The 22751-nt window shown below is 41.9% G+C and overlaps 1 protein-coding gene across 6 annotated transcripts in view; it reads right to left on the reverse strand.

Annotated features, from left to right (window-relative positions):
- LOC124043775 (TRAF3-interacting protein 1-like) overlaps positions 1-21213 on the reverse strand; it is a 38439-nt gene extending 17226 nt beyond the window's left edge. For 5 of the 6 annotated variants that reach the window (XM_046362722.1, XM_046362721.1, XM_046362720.1 and 2 more), the window contains exons 1-6: positions 20978-21213; positions 13678-13746; positions 7288-7449; positions 5508-5636; positions 3888-4286; positions 3576-3650 (exon numbers count right to left, since the gene is read on the reverse strand). In XM_046362722.1, coding sequence (XP_046218678.1) covers positions 3576-3650; positions 3888-4286; positions 5508-5636; positions 7288-7449; positions 13678-13746; positions 20978-21100 — 957 coding nt within the window. In that variant the 5' untranslated portion in view covers positions 21101-21213. Of the gene's footprint in view, positions 1-560; positions 582-3575; positions 3651-3887; positions 4287-5507; positions 5637-7287; positions 7450-13677; positions 13747-20977 lie in introns of all 6 variants that reach the window. The other variant, XM_046362717.1, reaches the window with a different exon arrangement.
- Positions 21214-22751: the final 1538 nt, after the last annotated feature.

The following is a 22751-nucleotide window of genomic DNA, read 5'->3' on the forward strand; positions in this document are numbered from 1 at the left end:
ATTTCTATGGATGGCACCCTAGTCCTAACCTATGACCATGTGGTACTACATGGGTTCCATCTTAGCTAAGTCAAATATGTGCCACACACCTAAAGCATATTCAACATCAGCTCATGGACGTAGCAGTAGCCTATATCCGTCTCAGAAACAACAGCAGTGACCACATAAAATATGACCACCTAAAATATGTGCCATGGTTAGTCTTCCCAAGTATAAATTATGTTTCTATTTGGTTTTTATAGCAAATATAGGCTAGCATAGACAAATAATAATGGAATTCTACTGAAATGCTGGAGTTGAAAACGGAAGATAAAGCAATAGACTGGAAACTCTCACAAACCAAGCGTGTGCTAAATATAACTAATCTCTCAATGACTGCAGAGCGCTGCAGATGACAGCTGTCTTGGTCAAAGTTGCAGAAAAAAAACGAATGTGTTCTATCCTAGCAACAAGCAAAGAGTAAGGGCCCTTGAAGTGAAATGAAGCGAGCGAGCGAATAAGCATCTATGCTAACACAAATGCATTCAGAGCAACTACATTACTATTAGGCATGTAGCTACCTCCTGTTCATCATCTTCAGCCTTGGGGTTGAAGGTGAGAGTACAAATGCATTAAGGCCATGACACACACACGGTGATGGGGCAAGGTTATAAATGGGAGCATAAACAAGGAATTAACATAAGGGTCGTTGCTAAGGCCAGAACAAAAGTGAACAAATTATTATTCTAAAATGAAAGTAAAACATATAGCTGCAATAAACTATGTCTAAACAATTCAAAGTGTTGTGGCCACCTTTGATTGAATTTTTTAAATCAAACTTTAATGAACCATTTCATTCATTGAATATGTCCTTAGTTTACTTGCGTAATATGCCGTTGCTTGCTTCATGCTTTATTTTTACATTTTATCGATTGGCGTCACTCCATAGGACATTATATCACACCGATGGACAATATACAACAGGCAGTCAAATTAACTGAAAGGTCGCTAGTTCGAATCCCTGAGCCGACTAGGTGAACAAGCTGTCAGATGTGCCCTTGAGCAAGGCACTTAACCCCAATTGCTCCTGTAAGTCACTCTGGATGAGATAATAAATGACTCAAATGTATAAAAATATATATATATATAAAAAAATGGACTCCTGTATAGTTATTTTTCATCACTACCTCCCAGGGTCAGGAAAGGGTCATTTGCACACCTAGTGCCTTCCGTGCATGTGGTAGCCGTTTCTTAGGCTCCCTACCCAGAATCAAACCCCGTTTCCCCGTTACCCGTGGTCACCATTGTATGCACAGAAAGTACCATTGAAAGCTGACAGGGCAGACATTTGAATTACATGTCAGTACGTCACCAGTCGAGGCTATAAAGTCATCAAAAGCGTCTGTGGTGCCTGAGAGTAGCCAACATTGATTTTGGGTCTGACCCATGCGCACCGAGGGACAGGCCCTGACAGCTGATGCAGTGGGAGCCATAGGAGCCGAGGAACGGCTTGATAGGTGTTCCGTTTGAGGGATTTTGGAGTATACCATACAATGGGGCCAATGACAGGGTTTGAAAAACACAACGTATCTCTGATGTTGGTGGGTAATAGGGTGACCCCCGTTCCAGGCATCACTGCACTGGCGTGCCATGCCCCGCGCCGGAGAACCATCACAGGAAAACCATCGGAGGAAAACTGAGACACTCAGAGTAAGACCGACTGGGGCGTATAGGAGGCAGGGTGAATAGTGTTCAAAAAAGAGGCTCTGCCAATGGGGGCCCTCCCAGGGGTACTACATATGCCAATCGGTCAGTGGGAGTGAAACTGATTTGACAGAGAGGGATCAAGAGGATGGATGGTCTAATGCAGGGAGTGAAAACCAGGACTTTGAGGCACCACAGCCAGTCCCTAATATGGGCCTGCACCATCACTAGGGCCAGGTAAAATAACCATACCCTGCCCAGACGGCAGAGAGAGACACAGAGATGGCCTGAGCAAAGGTCACCTGCAGGGTGTGAGAAACCAGACGTGGGAGAATGAAAATGTAAATATTGCACTCAGAACCACTTAAAATGATCAACATTTATACAGGATAAGTCTAATACAAATAGGTGTTATTTGATGAGAAATACATCTAAAAAGGCAATTACAGAAGTTCATTAATAGGTTATGTCCCCCAGGGTGACAGCTATTTCCTCTGGGTTGTCACCATCTTCAAGTCACACCAAGGGAAAAAAGTTGTCACGCCTGTGGAAATCTCAGGCTGGATTGGCTATATTGTTAACAGTAAGCTTACCATTTGATTTCACCACACATATTTTCATTGCTATTTATACTTAGAATTAATTATTATTTTCAATTATATATTCAAAAGACGTCACACCAAAGGACTAAGGAATTTGCCCCTTTTTATGGTAATGGCAGAAAAGTGCAATATTTTGATAAATATTTTTGATAAAGCTCACAATCTCTCCAGAACAGGTGCTCCAGCAATGACTTCCGTTCTTTCTCATTGTAAGAGAACCCTCCCCCGCGCAATGGTGACCAAATGCTGGGTCGTTCTTTAATCAGAAAAATGTGTCACACCATGTGGACATAGATTTTGAGATCAAAATGTAATCAATCAGAACTATTTTAAAATGTCATGGACTTTGGGACTACGGTTTCCGGGAAATAGACTTACACTCCATGACCAAATGTATGTGGACTCCTGCATGTCGAACATCTCATTTCAAATTCATGGGCTTTAATATGGAGTTGGTCCCAAACGTGTCACAATTTTAACCAATTTATATTTGAAATTAAAAAAAATGTAATAAAATTCTAAAGGGCATCACGTCAGGAGGCCAAAGTTCATGTTCACTTGACTGAAAATATAAATGAGCTATTTGCACACAGAAGTGCCATATTTCCTTTCACCTACACATAGTGGAGGAATCAGAGAGATAAGTACAGGAATCCCTTTTATTTGGGTCGTCATCAGTAAAAAAGTTCTCATAGCTGGGATAATTTGTCTGACTGCCATTAATGCCATAAATTGTGTCTTTCACTTAAACAATGGTGAGGAATCGGAAAGATCAGTTTTGGGCTACTATAATTCTTTGTAGTTTGGTTGTTTTCACTTTTATGTTTTATCACCTGCCCAATGGGGCAACCTCAAAGCATGCTCAATTTGCAGAAATGCTTAGTTCACTTGCCCCAGGTAATAGGTGAACCCTTAAAATCAATCCCTTATCAACACTCTTCTACATACTGCAAGTCTTAACCTTAATATCCTCCATTAATATAATGAAAAATCGGAAATGTTTAAATGTCATTGTAAACACGTTATTTATGTTGTTGTGTTTTGCTCGTCTTCAATGGGACTTGTTGCTATGGACCTGTACGATGTTAACGAATGACCAGTCACTTTCATAATGTACTGATTACATTCATTTCCCAAACTAGACTTAACATGAACATGTAGCTAAAATACAACCATGGAAAGGACTGGCATGAGAAATGTAGGCATTGGTTGAATATGAAAATGACTGACAAGACAATAGTAGATACTGCTCATTGGAGAGAAAGTGGGTTGGAGTCATTTAAAGCTTACCGCTGGTTCAGGTTTGGCAGTTTTACTGGGCTCCTCTTGATGTGGTCTGTGTTTTGTGTCCTCTGACACTCTGGCCTAAACACACACACACACACACACACACACACACACACACACACACACACACACACACACACACACACACACACACACACACACACACACACACACACACACACACACACACACACACACACACACACACACACACACACACACACACACACCTCAGGATCTCATAGAAGCATTGTTGCGGCCACTGTTATATTGAGGACCATTTGGCACAAAGCCACAGAATGAGACATACTCTACCTTTTTGTCACCCTTCTCTGGCACTTTGGTTTTCTCCTCCCCCTGTTTGTGTCTGAGCTCTCTCTCCTTCTCTCGCCGTTTATCCCGGTCTAAATCTTTCTCCTTATCCCTCTCTCGATCTCTCCCTCTGTGCAACTCCTTGTCTTTGCTCTTTTCCCTGTCTCTGTCCCTCTCGCTCTCCTTGTCTCGTTCTCGGTCTTTCTCTCTTTCATTGTCTTTGTCCCGGCTCTTGTCCTTGCCACGGTCTTTGGTACGGTCTCGATCGCGGCTCTTTTTTGACCTTTCTCTCTCGCGGTGGCGCTCCTTTTCCTTGTCGCCCCGTCTGCCCTCTTGCTCTTTGGGCAGGTCTGGGTCCTTCTGCTCCCAACCCCCGGGGCTGTGCTCTCGGATCGCCTTCTCCTGGAGAAACACACACATATATAGCAAAGCATATACACACACAAAAGCATACATACACACAGATACATTAATGTGACCATAGGGACACCCTCAAAACACAGTGGCACCAGGCAGACATTAGCCCTGTATGACAAACCTTTACGTTAGAGGTTGAAGTTACATACAGAACACTAATTGAATTTACATTTTTTTTAAACGATGGTGACTGATTATCTAGAATTTCACTAAGCTAATGTACACTCCCCTACGTACAGTGAAGGTAAAATGTTACATGTGGCTCCCTCTACACGCCAGCAGTTTGGATTTGAGATCAAACGTTTCATATGAGGCAACAGTACAGAATGTCACCTTTTATTTGAGGATATTTTCACGAAAGTGCTTTGTCATAAGTGTTTGGACAAATTCACTTAAAGCGTATTTGGTCCCAAATTCCTAGCACCCAGTACATCAAGGTTGTGACTACTAGCTCGTTGGATGCATTTGCAGTTTGTTTTATGTTTTGCCCAATAGTAACTGAATGGTGAATGATGACTGGAGTAACTTTCTTTAAGTGAGTAGATTAGAGGTTTCTGAACACTTCTAAATGAATCCTGATAATGCCATGATTAAGAAAAACCATTGAATAATGATGAGTGAGATGGCATTCAGAGGCTACAATAAAACATGCTAACCTCTCATTATTACCAATGAAATGGGGAGTCAAGCGTTTTTTGTGGGGTATGATCATCATCATTCAAAACAACCAAAACAAACTGGAAATGCATCCAACAAGTTCGTAGTCACAAGCTTGATGTAGTAATTGTGTGCTATGAATATGGGACCAAACACTACACTTTTGACTACTTTAATACACAAGTGAATTTGTCCAAATACCTATGACCTCTTCAAATGGAGGGGACTATATACATGAAGTGCTTTCATTTCTAAAACAGTAACACTGATATCTATGGAAATACTTAAATCCAAAATGATGGAGTAGAGAGCAAAATATAAAATCTTTGCTTCACTGTCCCAATAAAGTATGATGGGAATATATCCTGTCCAGTCTGAATTGTGTGTGTCTGGGCCGTATTCGTAAAGCATCTCAGAGTAGTATCGCTTATCTAGGACCAGTTTAGCCTTTGAGATCATAATTCATAAGATTATATGGACAGGTTGGGACCTGATACTATATCAGCATTTCACTTCGAGAGGCTTTGTGGATGGAGCCTCTGGTCTCACCACTTGGTCTCGTTGGCGCTCTCGTCCCTCCCTGTTCTCCTTGTCCTGGGACCGGGAGGAGCTGGCCTTCCCCTTGGGGTCCAGCTTGTCCCCGGCCAGCACCCGCTTTACCGCCTCCTCACTGGACAGCTGGGGACGACATGACACAGGGGACAGAAGTGATTGTCAACTCACTTTCAAATCAAAATGTATTTATCACATGCGCCAAATACAACAGGTGTAGACGATACCGTGAAATGCTTGTTTACGAGCTTTACCCAGTGATGCAGAGTAAAAAAAAAAAATAGTAACACAAATTGTAAGCTATATACAGAGATTACCAGTACCAGACCAACATGTGGTATTTGAGGTAGATACAGTATGTACATAAAAGGCATCCACGTCTGCCCTCAGAACAGCCTCAATTCATTGGGGCATGGACTCATCAAGGTGTCGAAAGCGTTCCACACAGATGTTGGCCCATGTTGCCTCCGATGCATCATTGTAGTTCTTGACACCGGTGAGCCTGGCACCTACTACCATACCCTGTTCAAAGGTTCTTGAATATTTTATCTTGCCCATTCACCCTTTGGATGGCACACATACATACACAAGCCATGTCTCAAGTCTTAAAAATACTTCTTTAACCTGTCTCCTCCCCTTCATCTACACAGATTGAAGTGGATATAACAATTGACATTAATAAGGGATTATAGCTTTCACCTGGTCAGACTGTCATGGAAAGAGGTGTTCCTAATGTTTTGTACACTCAGTGTATATAGTGTGTATAGACTTGAGTATGCATAGAGTCAGTGCAAGATAGGGTCAATGCAGATAGTCCTTCCTACCATATCTATATCTTTAACTTTGTTTATTGGGATTGAACATTTTTCAAAGTAATCCATTGTAGAAGGAGTGCACATCACTATCACACATCAATCTTTGAGTAGAATTACCTTTCCATCTGTCTGTTCATAATGAATTGAATTCATTTTATTAGAAATGTCAAACATTGTTGCCGCAGCCATTCGAGTACAACGATACATCAATTATAGAGGATTAAAAACACAACCAAGTCTAAATGTATTCCCATTGTGGTCCTTGTTATAATTAAATGGTGTGCTAGCTAGCTAGTTTACATGCATGTGAACAGTTGTCATGACGAGACCCTTCGGGAGGCATGGCAAAGATCCCCTGAGCTCGAAGCCCTTTATTCGAACTGGCTGTCTTCAGGGTCCAATTAAAATGTGCTAGACTGTAATTGATCCTCTTCAGATTTCACCCACAAGCATCATTAGTGTGTGTAAACATGCATGGCCTCATCTGGAGCATTTGGTTTGTGTGTTTATAGGTGACAGCCACTGAAATGCACAAACATATGCTCATAATGTTTGCAGCAAGAGCTACATTTTCAATCTTCTTTGCGGCTGTGGCTATGTAAAATATTTTATTTCTTGGCAACTTTGGATGTTGTAGACTGAAGATTGCGCTACAATTGCACACAAACGTGTCTGCAAATTTGGTTGCATGTGTATGACAATCTGGACAGAGTGCGCATGCACATGCGTCTGTCTGTCTGTGAGGGTGTATGTCGTGTAGTTACAGGCGTGCGCATGTGAAACAGATGCCAAAGTACAGTTTAACTTCCTCCACTGTCCCCGTCCCCACACCGTGCTCGCCCTCTGCGTCGCAACACACATGACCACCCTCCTTGACAACGTGTGAACCAACTGAGCTATACAAAAGTTACCAATTTGTAACTCCGTTACACATGTACATGGGTCTTTCCAAGCAAACAGACCTTGTTGAGGCAGCACTTGGCGATGGCCTGTAGCAGCTCGTTGGTCCTCTCAGGCTCATGGCCGGCTACAATGCGCGCTGGCTTGACCGAGAGGGGCTCGCCGTTCACCAGCATCACCACATCTAGGGCCTTCTGCAGGAACGCTATCTTAGCATCCTTATCCTGCAGGAGAGAGGAAGGATGAGAGGGATTGAAAGAAAGAGTGAGAACAACAACTTTTGGAAGACCGTCTAATGGGAATGTTTTTTTCCCCCTCTGAGGTTAGCATAACAAAACTGCTTCGACCGGTTTCTTTGCATCGGTTTTCTTGAGTGGATCCTCCATTAATATCAGAGTACACATGACCACTGGAGAGTTTATGCAGACATGCTTGTGTGAAACCCCTCTTCATCATGTGCACTTGAGGGAATTCTCAACATTGTATAGTTACGTGCCAACACACAAATGGAACTAAGGGTGTTGCGCTGCACAGACCATTCCAAAACGGTGTCCTCATCTGTTATCCATTTCCAGATAAGCACAGTTGAGACCACAACCTAAGCTCCATGCCAACAGTGTAACATTAAGCTGGCCACTAACTTAACGTATAACAAGCTCAAAATCCATTCAGCCCCTGAGCTCTCCAGGCCCTGTATTTCACAACACAGCTGATATTCAGGCCTGAAAGAAAAGAGTGGTGAACGGGCCAGAGCCAAGAGTACAGTTGCACCCCTAAAAACAAAACAATTGTCACAAGAAATTAGCTCCCTGGAATACAGAAAATACCAGAGCCCTGAAGAAAACTGGAAAGACGCTCCACCAAATGAAGTCTTCCGACTAGCTTGGAAAGACAGCACCGTGTAACATCGAAGAGCCCTCACGGCTGCTCGATCATCCTATTATTCCAACCTAATTGAGGAGAATAAGAACAATCCGAAATGTATTTTTGACACTATCGCAAAGCTAACTAAAATGCAGCGTTCCCCAAGAGAGGGTGGCTTTCACTTCAGCAGTGATGAATTCACAAACTTCTTTGACAAAAAGATAATGATCATTAGAAAGCAAATTACAGACTCTTTAAATCTGCGTATTTCTCCAAAGCTTAGTTGTCCTGAGTCTGCACAGAACTGCCAGGACCTAGGATCAACAGAGACTATCAATTTTCTTAATCCTGTCTCTTAACATATTCATGAAAATAGTCATGGCCTCTAACCCTAAAAGCTGCATACTGGACCTTATTCCAACTAAACTACTGAAAGAGCTGCTTCCTGTGCTTGGCCCTCCTATGTCGAACGTAAATGACTCCCTATCCTCTGTATGTGTACCTAACTCACTAAAAGTGGCAGTACTAAAGCCTGTCATTAAAAAGCCATACCTTTGACATACCTTTTGAAAATGTCAAAAAAATAACTCCTATTCCTCTCAATTGTTTTTTGAAAAAGCTGTTGGGCAGCAACTCATTGCCTTCCAGAAGACACATAATGTATATGAAATGCTTCAGTCTGGTTTTAGACCCCATCATAGCACTGGGACTGCACTCGTGAATGTGGTAAAATACCTTAATGTGTCAGACCACGGGTCTGCATCTGTCCCCGTGCTCCAAGACCTTAGTGCTGCTTTTGAAACCATCAATCACCACATTCTTTTGAGAGACTGGAAACCCTAATTGGTCAATACGGACAAGTTCTTGCCTGGTTTAGATCTTATCTGACGGAAAGATATCAGTTTCTCTGTGGATGGTTTGTTCTCTGACAATTCAATTGTAAGTTTCAGTGTTCCTCATGGTTCCGTTTTAAGACCACTATTGTTTTCAATATATATTTTACCTCTTGGTGATGTCATTCGGAAACACAATGTCAACTTTCACTGCTATACTGACAACACACAGCTGTACATTTCGATGAAACCCCAAAATTGCCTACCCTGGAAGCCTGTGTTGGAGATTATTATAATAATTTTGTACCTTTATTTAACTAGGCAAGTTAGTTAAGAACACATTTTTATTTTAAATGACGGCCTAGGAACAGTGGGTTAACTGCTATGTTCAGAGGCAGAACGACAGATTTTTACATTGTCAACTCGGGGATTCGATCTTGCAACCTTTCAGTTACTAGTCCAACGCTCTAACCACTGCCTGCCTAGTGGTTAGCGTGGATGGCGGCAAATGTTTTACTTTTAAACTAAGACAAAACAGAAATTCTAGTTCTAAGTCCCAAGAAACAAAGAGATCTGCTGTTGGATCTGACAATTAAATCTTGATGGTTGTACAGTCGTCTCAAATAAAACTTAAGGTCCTCTGCATTACTCTGGATCCTGATCTCTCTTTTGACGAACATATCAAGAATTTTTCAAGGACCTCTTTTTTACATCTCGTAACATTGCAAAAATCTGAAAATTTGTGTCAAAAATTTGGCAGAAAAGCAAATCTATCTTTTGTCACTTCCAGGCTAGACTACTGCAATCCTCTACTTTCGGGCTACCTGGATAAAGCACTAAATAAACTTCAGTTAGTGCTAAACACAGCTGTCAGAATCTTGACTAAAACCAATGCTCCAGTGCCAGCCTCTCTACACTGGCTTCCTGTTAAGGCTAGGGCTGATTTTAAGGTTTTACTGCTAACCTACAAAGCATTACATGGGCTTGCTCCTAACTATCTGTCCGATTTGGTCCTGCCGTACATACCTACACGTACGCTACGATCACAAGATGCAGGCCTCCTTATGCTCTCTAGAATTTCTAAGCAAACATCTGGAGGTAGGGCCTTCTCCTATAGAGCTACATTTTTATAGAATAATCTGCTTATCGATGTAAGAGACGCAGACTCGGTCTCAACCTTTAAGTCTTTATTGAAGAGTCATCTCTTCAGTATGTCCTATGATTGAGTGTAGTCTGGCCTAGGGGTGCAAAGGTGAACGGCAAGGCACTGGAGCAACGAATTGCCCTTGATGTCTCTGCCTGGCCGGCGCCCCTCCATCCAATGGGATTCTCTGCTTCTGACCCTATTACGGGGGCTGAGTCACTGGCTTACAAGTGCTCTTCCATGCCGTCCCTAGGAGGGGTGCGCCACATGAGTGGATTGAGCCCACGTGATTTCCTGTCCGGTTTTGCGCCCCCTCTGGCTCTTGCAGTGTAGGAGATCTTCGTGGGCTATACTCAGCCTGGTCCAAGGGTAGTAAGTTGGTGGTTGATGATATCCCTCTAGTGTTGTGGGGGCTGTACTTTGGCAAAATGGGTGGGGTTATATCCTGTCTTTATTTTTTTGCAAATAAATAAATAAATCCGTTAAAAATCCTACAATGTCTGTCATAGTTGAAGTGTACCCATGATGACAAATTACAGGCCTCTCTCGTCTTTTCAAGTGGGAGAACTTGCACAATTGGTGGCTGACTAAATACTTTTTTGCCCCACTGTAGAGGCTCGACACAGAAACATTGAATTGTTAACTGCAAGCTGCGCACACAGTTTTTTTTGAGGACAGTGGGTTAACTGCCTTGCTCAGGGGCAGAATGACAGATTTGTACTTTGTCAGATCGGGGGTTTGAACTTGCAACCTTCCGGTTACTAGTCCAACACTCTAACCACTAGGCTACCCTGCCGCCCCAAATGTCACTTTGTGACATCTGCCCATTTAAAAAAGGGCTTTATAAATAAAGGTGATTGATTGATAGGTGTCCCTTTCAGGTGCTGCCAGCCAATTACAGGCTTTGTGTGTGTCCCCTTTCATTATGCATGCTGCTAGGTAAATCCATTTGAATTAAACTTTTTAACAGCACCAGGTTTGATTAGAATGAAGCCTTCCCTACACATAGGTGCTCAAAGTCGACTGATACCATGAGACATCCATGTCTTCATAACTGGAAAATTTACAAATGGTTGAGGGTTATATAATGTAAAAACTTAAACCATTTTATAATTTATTGTTTAGTAAAATCTTTAATTTATCCTTAAAAAGTGCATCAACTCTGATTGTCTTCATATTCGCATATGTGAACCTATCGGAGGTTGTTGTGTTGTGCCTGCCATCGATCGAGACAACATGATCTTGAATACAGGGTGGGTGTCATGTTTTGGCTGATAAATGTACTGAAATGGGATTGAAATGTAAACTTTCAAATGGTATCACAAAGACTGTTGGAGGTCCATGAATCAGAGCATGTTGACTTGAAATGGGAATATCAGTAGTTTTGAATTATACTGTCAATCCCCAATAGGAAACTCATTGAAGTCTATTGAAGTAGACCGTCATTGTATATAAGAATTTGTTCTTAACTGACTTTCCTAGTTAAATAAAGGTGAAAAACATTTATTTATTTTTTATTATAGATTTTTAGATATTTGAACATGCATGACCATTTAATTAAGTTGACATTTTGACGGTGGGTGGACTGGCGGCCATCTTTGCGGTAGTAATTAGAAGTTACAATTTCTATTCAATTTAAAGTACCAGTCAAATGTTTGGACACACCTACTCATTCAAGAGTTTTTCTTTTTAAACTATTTTATATTAAATTTTCATGAAAATTTGCATGTGAAAATCATAACTGGCATGTAGATTGGAAGAAATGGTAAGATACATTGGCATTCCACATGAGAAAGCTTGCCGACTCCTCGTGTAGCCCATTACTGGTAATTTCAGGGAGAGTAATGGCAGAAACTGTGAAAGCTAGCACGAGTGGGAGGAGAATAGCTGGGTCAGCTTAAGTTTTTTTTCTTCTTGTTATCTAGATCTCTGGCGCCCTAGAGGCATTTGTCTTATTTCATCAAAATGTAAGCTAAAAGCATATTGTTGATTTTATTAAAACACATAGGGTAAATAGACGTTGTTGTTTTTTTAATACCAAATCAGTCGATCAACATATTGTTTTGGTCGGGGACAGCCCTACCTTGTTCCCTCTCTGGGTTTCTATTCTCCTCTTACCACATCTACCTACTGTTCTTAGGCCAGACTCTCATACTGACCTAAGGCCAGTTGGAGAGAGAAGCGCCTGAAAACTGATCTCGACACAGGTTGCGTGTCTGTAATTATGTGGGTGAGTATGGGTTTACTCTTCTAAATTGTATGTGCCAGCTCCAAAAATTACAAGTGGTCTCTCAAACGGATCTTAGGTCAGTTAGGAGGACAGAAGAGGCCACCCTATGGGTTTAGTCTCCTGCCCTATTGGGTGAGAAGATGGTTGCCTCGCTAAGAATCTGACCCTGATACTGATCCCAGGTCAGTCAGTGGTGTGATAACACAGCAGTGTGACGTTACACCACCTCTGATACAGCCCACTCTAGTACTGAGAGTTTTAGGTTATATAACTACGAGAAATAAGAAGAAACCTGCACACTGCTCTTGATAGTATCACTGCTCTTTAATAAGCTTTACGTGTCGGCCTCACGGCCTTCGTCAGAGAATTGAGGCCGATACGTAAAGCTTTTTAAAGAGCAGTGATACTATCAAGAGCAGTGTGCGGGTTTCAACATTTCTCTCATTTTATTCAACTGTTACCATGCACCTGCAAAAAAAGATAGCTCAGACATGCGAGTGCATTTTGACTTATAGGTTATATAACTACACAAGCCGTTTTGGGTTACACTAATCATGTCATGTAATGGCTGGATGCTTTTCCACACCCAGGCAGGGTACTGGAAGTGATGCACACACACATAAGTCTGGGCAGAAGCACACTTCAGTGAGATGATATCTATCCACTTAGTGTTAAAAAGGCCCCGGCTAATCAGATAGTGAGTGTGATTCATTGCTAGCTCACAGAGCAATCACTGCATGAAACAGGCCTAAAGGTTTCTACATGCGTCGGTTTGGCTGGCACCTAGTCGAACTCAGCTAGCCGAACGAGTCTGCTCGCACACTTAAAGAAGAGCTTTGCTTGAAAAATGAGAAAAAAAAGCAGCAATAGCACTGTTTGTCCATTTTGAGACGCCGTAGCCAGTACACACTTCCTCAAATAAGTCAGAATTCATGTAAGATAAAATAAGACAGATCCTTTGAGTTGACGTTTTTGCATTGGCGATCTAACTAAGATGTTTGATGTAGTATTTCCCATGTAATTATTTTTCTTCATGTAAATGGGTCATCTATTGTTGAATGACAACCAACACTTCATTGGTCAACAGTAGGGATTCTTCAATGAAGAGGCTTAGACTTTGACTCCGAAATTGTTGTGAGCACGACCACCCGAAGACCAAAACATCACAATTTTGGCATAATATATGAACAAACTGTTCTAGTTGGGAAGCACGCGGACACCTTAAGAGCTAGGCTATGTATCATTTATTTTAAAATGACTAATGACAATTACTCATTAGATCTGTCACAGTGCAGTATAACAACTAGGGGCCTTCAAGATTTCAGTCTGTTCTGGTGTTTCATAAATTCCTCCAAGTGATCAAATGGAGAAAATGTCTTACCTTGACATTGTCTGACTTCATCTCAGTCTCTGCATAGAGTCCCTTCATGAAGCCAGTGGTCCGGATCACCTATAGCAGAAAAGGTTAGGATACATTACCAAATGAGTCAGCGGTTAGCCACTATATGGTTGTAATTATCAATGCAGTACAGCATGACTGATTTTAAGCCGTTCATTTTGAGCATATTTTTTGTGGAGGGAAAACCAAATAAATAGTCAGTTAAGTTATATTCAATACACGTATGCTAAATTCAGTGGTCAGTAACTAACCCTTTGCTAAGCCCTAGCCCCCTTGTTTACTGTTGCAACCTCTGACAACATTTCCACAGGAAGCTCAATTTCCCATTCAACCACTGGAAAAATCCCTTCACAATAATCTCAAACTGTGTTTTCATTAAACACAAATGACCCCTTGCTAATCAGGAAACTCCTGATGGGTGGGCTGTGTCATTACATTGGGGAAGGTGCATGAAGACGGAAGAATTCTGAGATGGCATTGTTTTTGAACACTACCCATAGAGATCTTAAACTACGGCCCGCAACATGGCTCAATGTGCCAGTAAATCAGCACAATCTGATTTTCTTCAAATTGCCGCCGTCTTGGAGCTAGAGTAATGGAGAGCAATGTACGCTGCTCAAAAAATAAAGGGAACACTTAAACAACACAATGTAACTCCAAGTCAATCACACTTCTGTGAAATCAAACTGTCCACTTAGGAAGAAACACTGATTGACAATAAATTTCACATGCTGTTGTGCAAATGGAATAGACAACAGGTGGAAATGATAGGCACTTAGCAAGACACCCCCAATAAAGGAGTGGTTCTGCAGGTGGTGACAACAGACCACTTCTCAGTTCCTATGCTTCCTGGCTGATGTTTTGGTCACTTTTGAATGCTGGCGGTGCTTTCACTCTAGTGGTAGCATGAGACGGAGTCTACAACCCACACAAGTGGCTCAGGTAGTGCAGCTCACCCAGGATGGCACATCAATGCGAGCTGTGGCAAGAAGGTTTGCTGTGTCTGTCAGCGTAGTGTCCAGAGCATGGAGGCGCTACCAGGAGACAGGCCAGTACATCAGGAGACGTGGAGGAGGCCGTAGGAGGGCAACAACCCAGCAGCAGGACCGCTACCTCCACCTTTGTGCAAGGAGGAGCAGGAGGAGCACTGCCAGAGCCCTGCAAAATTACCGCCAGCAGGCCACAAATGTGCATGTGTCTGCTCAAACGGTCAGAAACAGACTCCATGAGGGTGGTATGAGGGCCCGACGTCCACAGGTGGAGTGCAGGACGTTTGGCATTTGCCAGAGAACACCAAGATTGGCAAATTCGCCACTGGCGCCCTGTGCTCTTCACAGATGAAAGCAGGTTCACACTGAGCACATGTGACAGACGTGACAGTCTGGAGACGCCATGGAGAACGTTCTGCTGCCTGCAACATCCTCCAGCATGACCGGGTTGGCGGTGGGTCAGTCACAGCCCTCCATGTGCTCGCCAGAAGTAGCCCGACTGCCATTAGGTACCGAGATGAGATCCTCAGAACCCTTGTGAAACCATATGTTGGTGCGGTTGGCCCTGGGTTCCTCCTAATGCAAGACAATGCTAGACCTCATGTGGCTGGAGTGTGTCAGCAGTTCCTGCAAGAGGAAGGCATTGATGCTATGGACTGGCCCGCCCGTTCCCCAGACCTGAATCCAATTGAGCACATCTGGGACATCATGTCTTGCTCCATCCACCAACGCCACATTGCACCAGACTGTCCAGGAGTTGGCGGATGCTTTAGTCCAGGTCTGGGAGCTGATCCCTCAGGAGACCATCTGCCACCTCATCAGGAGCATGCCCAGGCGTTGTAGGGAGGTCATACAGGCACGTGGAGGCCACACACACTACTGAGCCTCATTTTGACTTATAATAATAATAATATATGCCATTTAGCAGACGCTTTTATCCAAAGCGACTTACAGTCATGTGTGCATACATTCTACGTATGGGTGGTCCCGGGGATCGAACCCACTACCCTGGCGTTACAAGCGCCATGCTCTACCAACTGAGCTACAGAAGGACTTGTTTTAAGAACATTACATCAAGGTTGGATCAGCCTGTAGTGTGGTTTTCCACTTTAATTTTGATTGTGACTCCAAATCCGGTCCTCCATGGGTTGATACATTTGATTTCCATTGATCATTTTTGTGTGATTTTTGTTGTCAGCACATTCAACTATGTAAAGAAAAAAGTAGTTAATAAGAATATTTCATTCATTCAGATCTAGGATGTGTTATTTTAGTGTTCCCTTTATTTCTTTGAGCAGTGTACAATACAGCAAACATAGCATTTGTGGTAAGTACATGGGGACACTCATCTTTATGCACCTTTGTCATTGCTTCACAGGAACCTGGTAAATGTTTGTAGTGTAGCTAGCCACTAAATAGCTGACTGAATTCACTGTCAGCATGTAGTCAAAGCTATAACCAGCAGCAGATGGGAGTTGTAGTCATAACACCGCTAAATTAGCTCGCTAAAATAAATTGAGGAAACAAGTTACATTAATCCTTAAGAGGCTATTGACGCACACATGCATCAATCTAAGTAACAAAATAAAATAAAAATCTCCAAAATCCATCAGTTTAAGCTAGAAATGTATATGTTTTGCAGGGGCTGCGGCTCAAACCATTGCATCCGCCTATGTCGGCCTTCCGCATTTGCGGTGGAAGGCGGGTGAGCTATAGTGGTGTTTGTCAGACCATGAGACATCCCAAAAATCGTTCACAAAAATGTTTGTTCAAGCTAAAAACTAACATGATTGTGTTCTCCGTTTTGCTCTACGACCGCCACAAGTGTCAATGGACTCATCTGAAGGTAACCATATAAACAATTGAAAGTATGGAGGTAGTTTTGTGGCAACAAAAATAAGGGGTGAAATGTGTCAAAAATATATATATATATTTCCTGAGCTTTCTTATAACTCCTAGATATAGGAGACACCCTTTCCCACATTTTGTTTAGTTACAGCCTTGTTCTAAAAATGGATTAAATAAATAAAGACACAAAATATATTTTCATTTGTTAAACACTTTTTTGGTTACAACATGATTCCATACACCGTTATTTAATATTTCTGATGTCTTCAATAGTATCCATAATGTAGAAAACAGTAAAAATAAAGAAAAACCCTGGAATGAGTAGGTGTCCAAACATTTGACTTGTAAATATTGGTTTTATAAACAGAGAAAAAAAAAAGAAAAAAAAAAGAGAAAAATCCTCACTGTCATCTGCATTTATTTTCAGCAAACTTAACGATTAACTAAATATACTTAACTAAATATTTGTATGAACATAAGATTCAACAACTGAGACATAACAAGTTCCACAGACATGTGACTAACAGAAATGGGATAATGTGTCCCTGAACAAAGGGGAGGTCAAAATCAAAAGTAAGAGTCAATGCAGCTGGAGGCCACGCCAGATACTAAGTACTGCAGTGCATCTCCTCCTCATGGACTGCACCAGATTTGCCATGTCTTGCTGTTAGATGTTACCACAGTCTTCCATCAAGGCACCTACAAGTTCCCAGACATTTCTGGGGGGAATGGACCTAGCCCTCACCCTCGGATCCAACACGTCCCAGACGTGCTCAATGGGATTGAGATCTGGGCTCTTCGCTGGCAATGGCAGAACACATGTCTTGCAGGAAATCACACACAGAACAAGCACTATGGCTGGTGGCATTGTCATGCTGGAGGGTCATGTCAGGATGAGCCTGCGGGAAGGGTACCACATGAGGGAAGAGGATGTCTTCCCTGTAACGCACAGGGTCGAGATTGCCTGCAAATGACAACAAGCTCAGTTCGATGATGCGGTGACACACCGCCCCAGACCATGACGGACCCTCCACCTCCAAATCGATCCTGCTCCAGAGTACAGGCCTCAGTGTAACGCTCATTCCTACGACGATAAATGCGATTCCAACCATCACCCCCGGTGAGACAAAAAAAACACAACTCATTAGTGAAGAGCACATTTTGCCAGTCCTGTCTGGTCCAGCGACAGTAGTTTGTGCCCATAGGCGACGTTGTTGCCGGTCATGTCTGGTGAGGACCTGCCTTAAAACAGGCCTACAAGCCCTCACCAGCATTCCTGGTGTAACTCGGGCAATTGTTTCCATCCTGTACCTGTCCCACAGGTGTGATGTTCGGATGTAACGATCCTGTGCAGGTGTTGTTACACGTGGTCTGCCACTGCGAGGACGATCAGCTGTCCATCCTGTCTCCATGTAGTGAAGTCTTAGGCGTCTCGCAGTAGAGACATTGCAATTTATTGCCCTGGCCACACCTACAGTCCTCATGCCTCCTTGCAGCATGCCAAAGGCACGTTCACGCAGATGAGCAGGGACTGTGGGCATCTTTCTTTTTGTCTTTTTCAGAGTCAGTAGAAAAGCCTCTTTAAGGTCACAGTTATGAGAACCTGGGACACTAATTGCCTATCGTCTGTAAGCTGTTATAGTATTAAAGACCGTTCCACACGTGCATGTTCATTAATTGCTTATGGTTCATTGAACAAGCATGGGAAACAGTGTTTAAACCCTTTACAATGAAGGTCTGTGAAGTTATTTGGATTTTTACAAATTATCTTTGAAAGACAGGGTCCTGAAAAAGGGACGTTTTTGCATTTCCCTAAAAGGGTCCTATAATTCAAAATCGAATCGCTAAAATATCTTTAATGCGATTTAAACATGAGATTGTCAGAGACGTCGGACTCAACAACAGTTGCTATCCATTGGAACACTGAGATTGGTGCCCTAAATTCTGAGGTGGGGCTTAGCGAAGGGTCAATTGCATCATCCACGCAAACACACTTATCAAATATGCATGAGCATATACTGAAAGGTGAGAAACTTCACTGGAGGAGGAGAGAGACTACTAATTGAATGGGATTAAGACTGTACTCAGCTCTTCTGCTCATGGGAACAGCAGTGGCCAAAAACAACCTGAATGACCTTTAAGTCAGACTTGCTCAGAGGGTGTGTTGTGTCCAGAAGATGTTGTAGTCTACTGCAGGTGGTTCTGTCAGTCTGCTCTGCCTGGATAATCTTCGCTGAGCCTGGTATAGCCTGTGGCACAGACCCAGCCACTGGCAAACCTTCTAGCGAGGAAGCCATTCTCAAAGCATAACACCCTATGTTCGTACAGTGCTTCCAGAATGAATCATAACCCTTGACTTATTCCACATTTTGATGTGTTACAGCCTGAATTCAAAATTATTTCAATTTGTTTTCTCATCCACCTACACACACACACACACACACACACACACACACACACACACACACACACACTAGCCCATAATGGCAAAGTGAAAACCTGTTTTTAGACATTAAAAAAAAAATATATATATATATATATATATAAACACAGAAATATGTCATTTACGTAAGTATTCACACCCCTAGGTTAATACTTTGTAGAAGCACATTTGACAACTGGGAGTCTTTCTGGGTAAGTCGGTAAGAGTTTTCCACACCTGGAGTGTGCAACATTTGCCCATTATTCTTTTCAAATTTCATCAAGCTCTGTCAAATTGGTTGTTGATCATTACTAGACAACCATTTTCAGGTTTTGCCTAAAATCAGTCAAAACTAAAACTCGGCCACTCAGGAATATTCAATGTCTTCTTGGTAAGAAACTCAAATTTAGATTTGGCCTTGTGTTTTAGGATATTGTCCTGCTGAAATGTGAATTAATCTCCCAGTGTCTGGTGGAAAGCAGACAACCTGGATTTCCTCTAGGATTTTGCCTGTGCTTTGCTCCATTAAGTTTATTTTTTATCCTGAAAAACTCCCCAGTCCTTAACGATTACAAAAATAACCATAACATGATGCAGCCACCATTACGTTTGAAAATATGGAGAGTGGTACTCCGTAATGTGTTGTATTGGTTTTCCCCGAAACATAAAACATTTCGTATTCAGGACAAAAAGTTGCTTTGCCACATTTTTTGCATTATTACTTTAGTACCTTGCTGAAAACCAGATGCATGTTTTGGGATATTTTTATTCTGTGCAGGCTTCCTTCTTTTCACTCTGTCAATTAGGTTAGTATTGTGACATAACTACAATGTTGTTGATCCATCCTCAATGTTCTTATATCACAGCCATTAAACTCTAACTGTTTTAAAGTCCTCATTGGCCTCATGGTGAAATCCCTGAGTGGTTTCCTTCATCTCCAGCAACTGATTTAGAAGGACGTCTTGATCTCTGTAGTGAAACCTCTCGTCTTTGTGGTTGAATCTGTTAAATTCACTGCTTGACTGAGGGACCTTACAAATAATTGTATGTGTGGGGTACAGAGATGAGGTAGTCATTCAAAAATCATGTTAAACACCATTATTGCACACAGAGTGAGTCCATACAATTTATTAAGCAAATGTTTACTCTTGAATATATTTAGGCTTGCCATAACAAAAGGGTTGAATACATGAATCAAGAACAGAAGAAAAAACACTTGGAGATTATATGGTTTGGTGTGTAGACCAGTGAAACTGTAATCCATTTGAAATGCAGGCAAAATTTTGGAAAAGTCTATGGGTGTAAATACTTTGAAGGCACCATTTATGAGGGCATGTCCCTGCCTGCCCCATGGCTCTGCCATCATGATACTTGTTATGTCAAGTACAAATTACAATGGATTTAGAACCATGATCAGCGGCCTCCTTTTTATATTATTTGGCTATAACAAGCACGCACCACCCTTCCACAGTGCCATGCCTTCATGTTGCCATCCTAACTAGTTAGTTAGGGAAGAGCCCAATTCAAACAAGCAACCCAGCTGCATTTAGGGATAAGCTCATTGACCCTCGCCCAGAATAGAAGGTTGGGAGGTCTCATTTCATAACAGGGATGACACCCTCACAAAACTTCGGTGACAATTAAAATGTAAATGTTAACTAGAGTTAACTAGTGCTGGGGCAGAAATGTAATTTGTTGGAGGATAATGTTTTTAACCTTTTCATGAGTAAATAGCCAAACAGCAAATAATTTCATATTTTTGTCATAGATACAGTGAAAAGTCACATTTCCCGGCGCCGCGACTTGGTTTTGTTTACTAAAACAAGCAGACAGGAGTGCCTAGCAACGAATAAAATCTGATTGATGGCTGGCTACTGTTAGGTAAATTGGCTAATTATCATGCCTCAGTCTCAATGCTGAAAGGTTGGTTGGCTGGTTTTGGCAGGGGACAAATGGTAATCAAATCCAATCTAACTAGCAAGAACTCTTTGTAGCTAGTAGTCAATGTTAGCTAATCACTCACCTCACTGAATATGTCGTGCAGATACCTAAACGGTGGTTTGCTGAGCAGTTTTTCAGTAAGCGGCGGTTTCTTTATAACTCTCCCTAAAGTGTCTTGGGTCTTCTTGGCCACTGACCCGTTCATGGCAGCTGCTGAAATGACAAATCCCCCAAAGTTATTGATGAAAACAAGACTGTTCTTCAATCGACAATCCTGTCGCTATGTCAATAGCATCCAATCCCACAATGCATCATTCATCTGAAATGCGCTTGTGCTAAATCAGAGATACTGGATATAATGGCGAGATGCTTGCGTCCCATGCCCAACAGTGGGGACGGGACAACTCCGATATAAAGTGTTTTTTCTCAAAGTTGCCGGGATGTCATGTGCACTGGCGACCCGTCATGTGTGGCTTTTGAGCCCCACATTTTTAGCATGCTTGCCTGTTTTTGCATGTTATTTTGGCATTAATACATGTCACGTATCAGTTTGCAAACAATGTAAAAAAAAAATATATATATATATCATTGAGTTAATAAAGCCACATACAAACATGGTCTCTTTTTTGTTTTATTGATGTAAGGCAGCACCAAAATGCAGGTGTTTCAGCCTAACACAGTGCTTTCTGTGGTGGGGCAAGCCAGCAGAAAATACAGAGTGTTGCTCCGTGATTGGCTCAGTGTTCTGTCACTCATGGGGACACTATGTCACCAACAAGTCAAAGGGCAGACCAAAAAATGTCTATCCCCTTGGGTTCTGCAATAGAGTTACATTAGAAGTGCTGATCCAAAAAGGCTCAAGGTCATTGGCCACAGATAAAAATATATCAAATCACTTTCTGTCATGTCAACATCATACTTTCAAAATCTCAGCTAGCAGTCATCATCATGAATCACGTCGACAATCTACTGGCAAATCCTTTTTAATCCTTGTCATGTGAAGATAAATAATTAAGAGAACGTATAGATAAAATGTATCAGTGCTCATCTGCCATTGGACATAAACATTACACATAAAAATTACACAACAAGTTGGAAATAGCAAATTGAACAATGAGTGGTTTGGAAGGAATCAGTGGCTAACTGCAAGCTTGGCAAAGCAATCACTAGCCTGCTATTCAGTGGTGTGGCTGTGGCGGTGTGGTCCCAAGTCTAAAATTAAGGGTCTCTTTTCCCAGTTTAAATTATAAACATTCAACATTGGTTATGCTGTCAATGAAGCATGATTTGTGACGTGCTCAAAACAACTTAACTAGGAACTCTAATATCTGACTTTAGTGAGTTCAAGACAACTGCGAACTCGGGACAAATGAGCTACGACTGGGAAAATATGTAGGTGTGCTGACTGTGACACACTGGATTTTCAGTTGTCTTGTTTGCTAAATTAACAAATGAAATAGGCAGTGCCATGGTGTACAGTATATAACCATATAAGCACTGTGATATATGCCTCATTGCAGTCATATTGGCCAGTTAAGACATTTGCATCCCGCCTATCCTTAAGAGGTTGGCTTATTGGGGTTGTGGCTTTCAGGTAATTATTATTGGCAACCCATTCCATGAGAGTGAATGTCATTCCAGTTCATCTCTTCAGTTATATTTGATCAAATATGACTAAACACGTGCACTGCTTTCTATGAATTCTGATGGTGTTTAAGTGTTTAGGCAAAAAGAAAAATGTCCTGTTTGGAACACTGACAAGTAGAGAGAATAAAATAATAATAATTGGATAGGCCTGGCTTCCCATACCTGTTTGGTGAGTTCTGTTGTCTATAAAAATAACTGCAAATCAAAAC

This window comes from Oncorhynchus gorbuscha, linkage group LG09 (assembly GCF_021184085.1).
Source record: "Oncorhynchus gorbuscha isolate QuinsamMale2020 ecotype Even-year linkage group LG09, OgorEven_v1.0, whole genome shotgun sequence".
Classification (NCBI taxonomy): domain Eukaryota; kingdom Metazoa; phylum Chordata; class Actinopteri; order Salmoniformes; family Salmonidae; genus Oncorhynchus; species Oncorhynchus gorbuscha.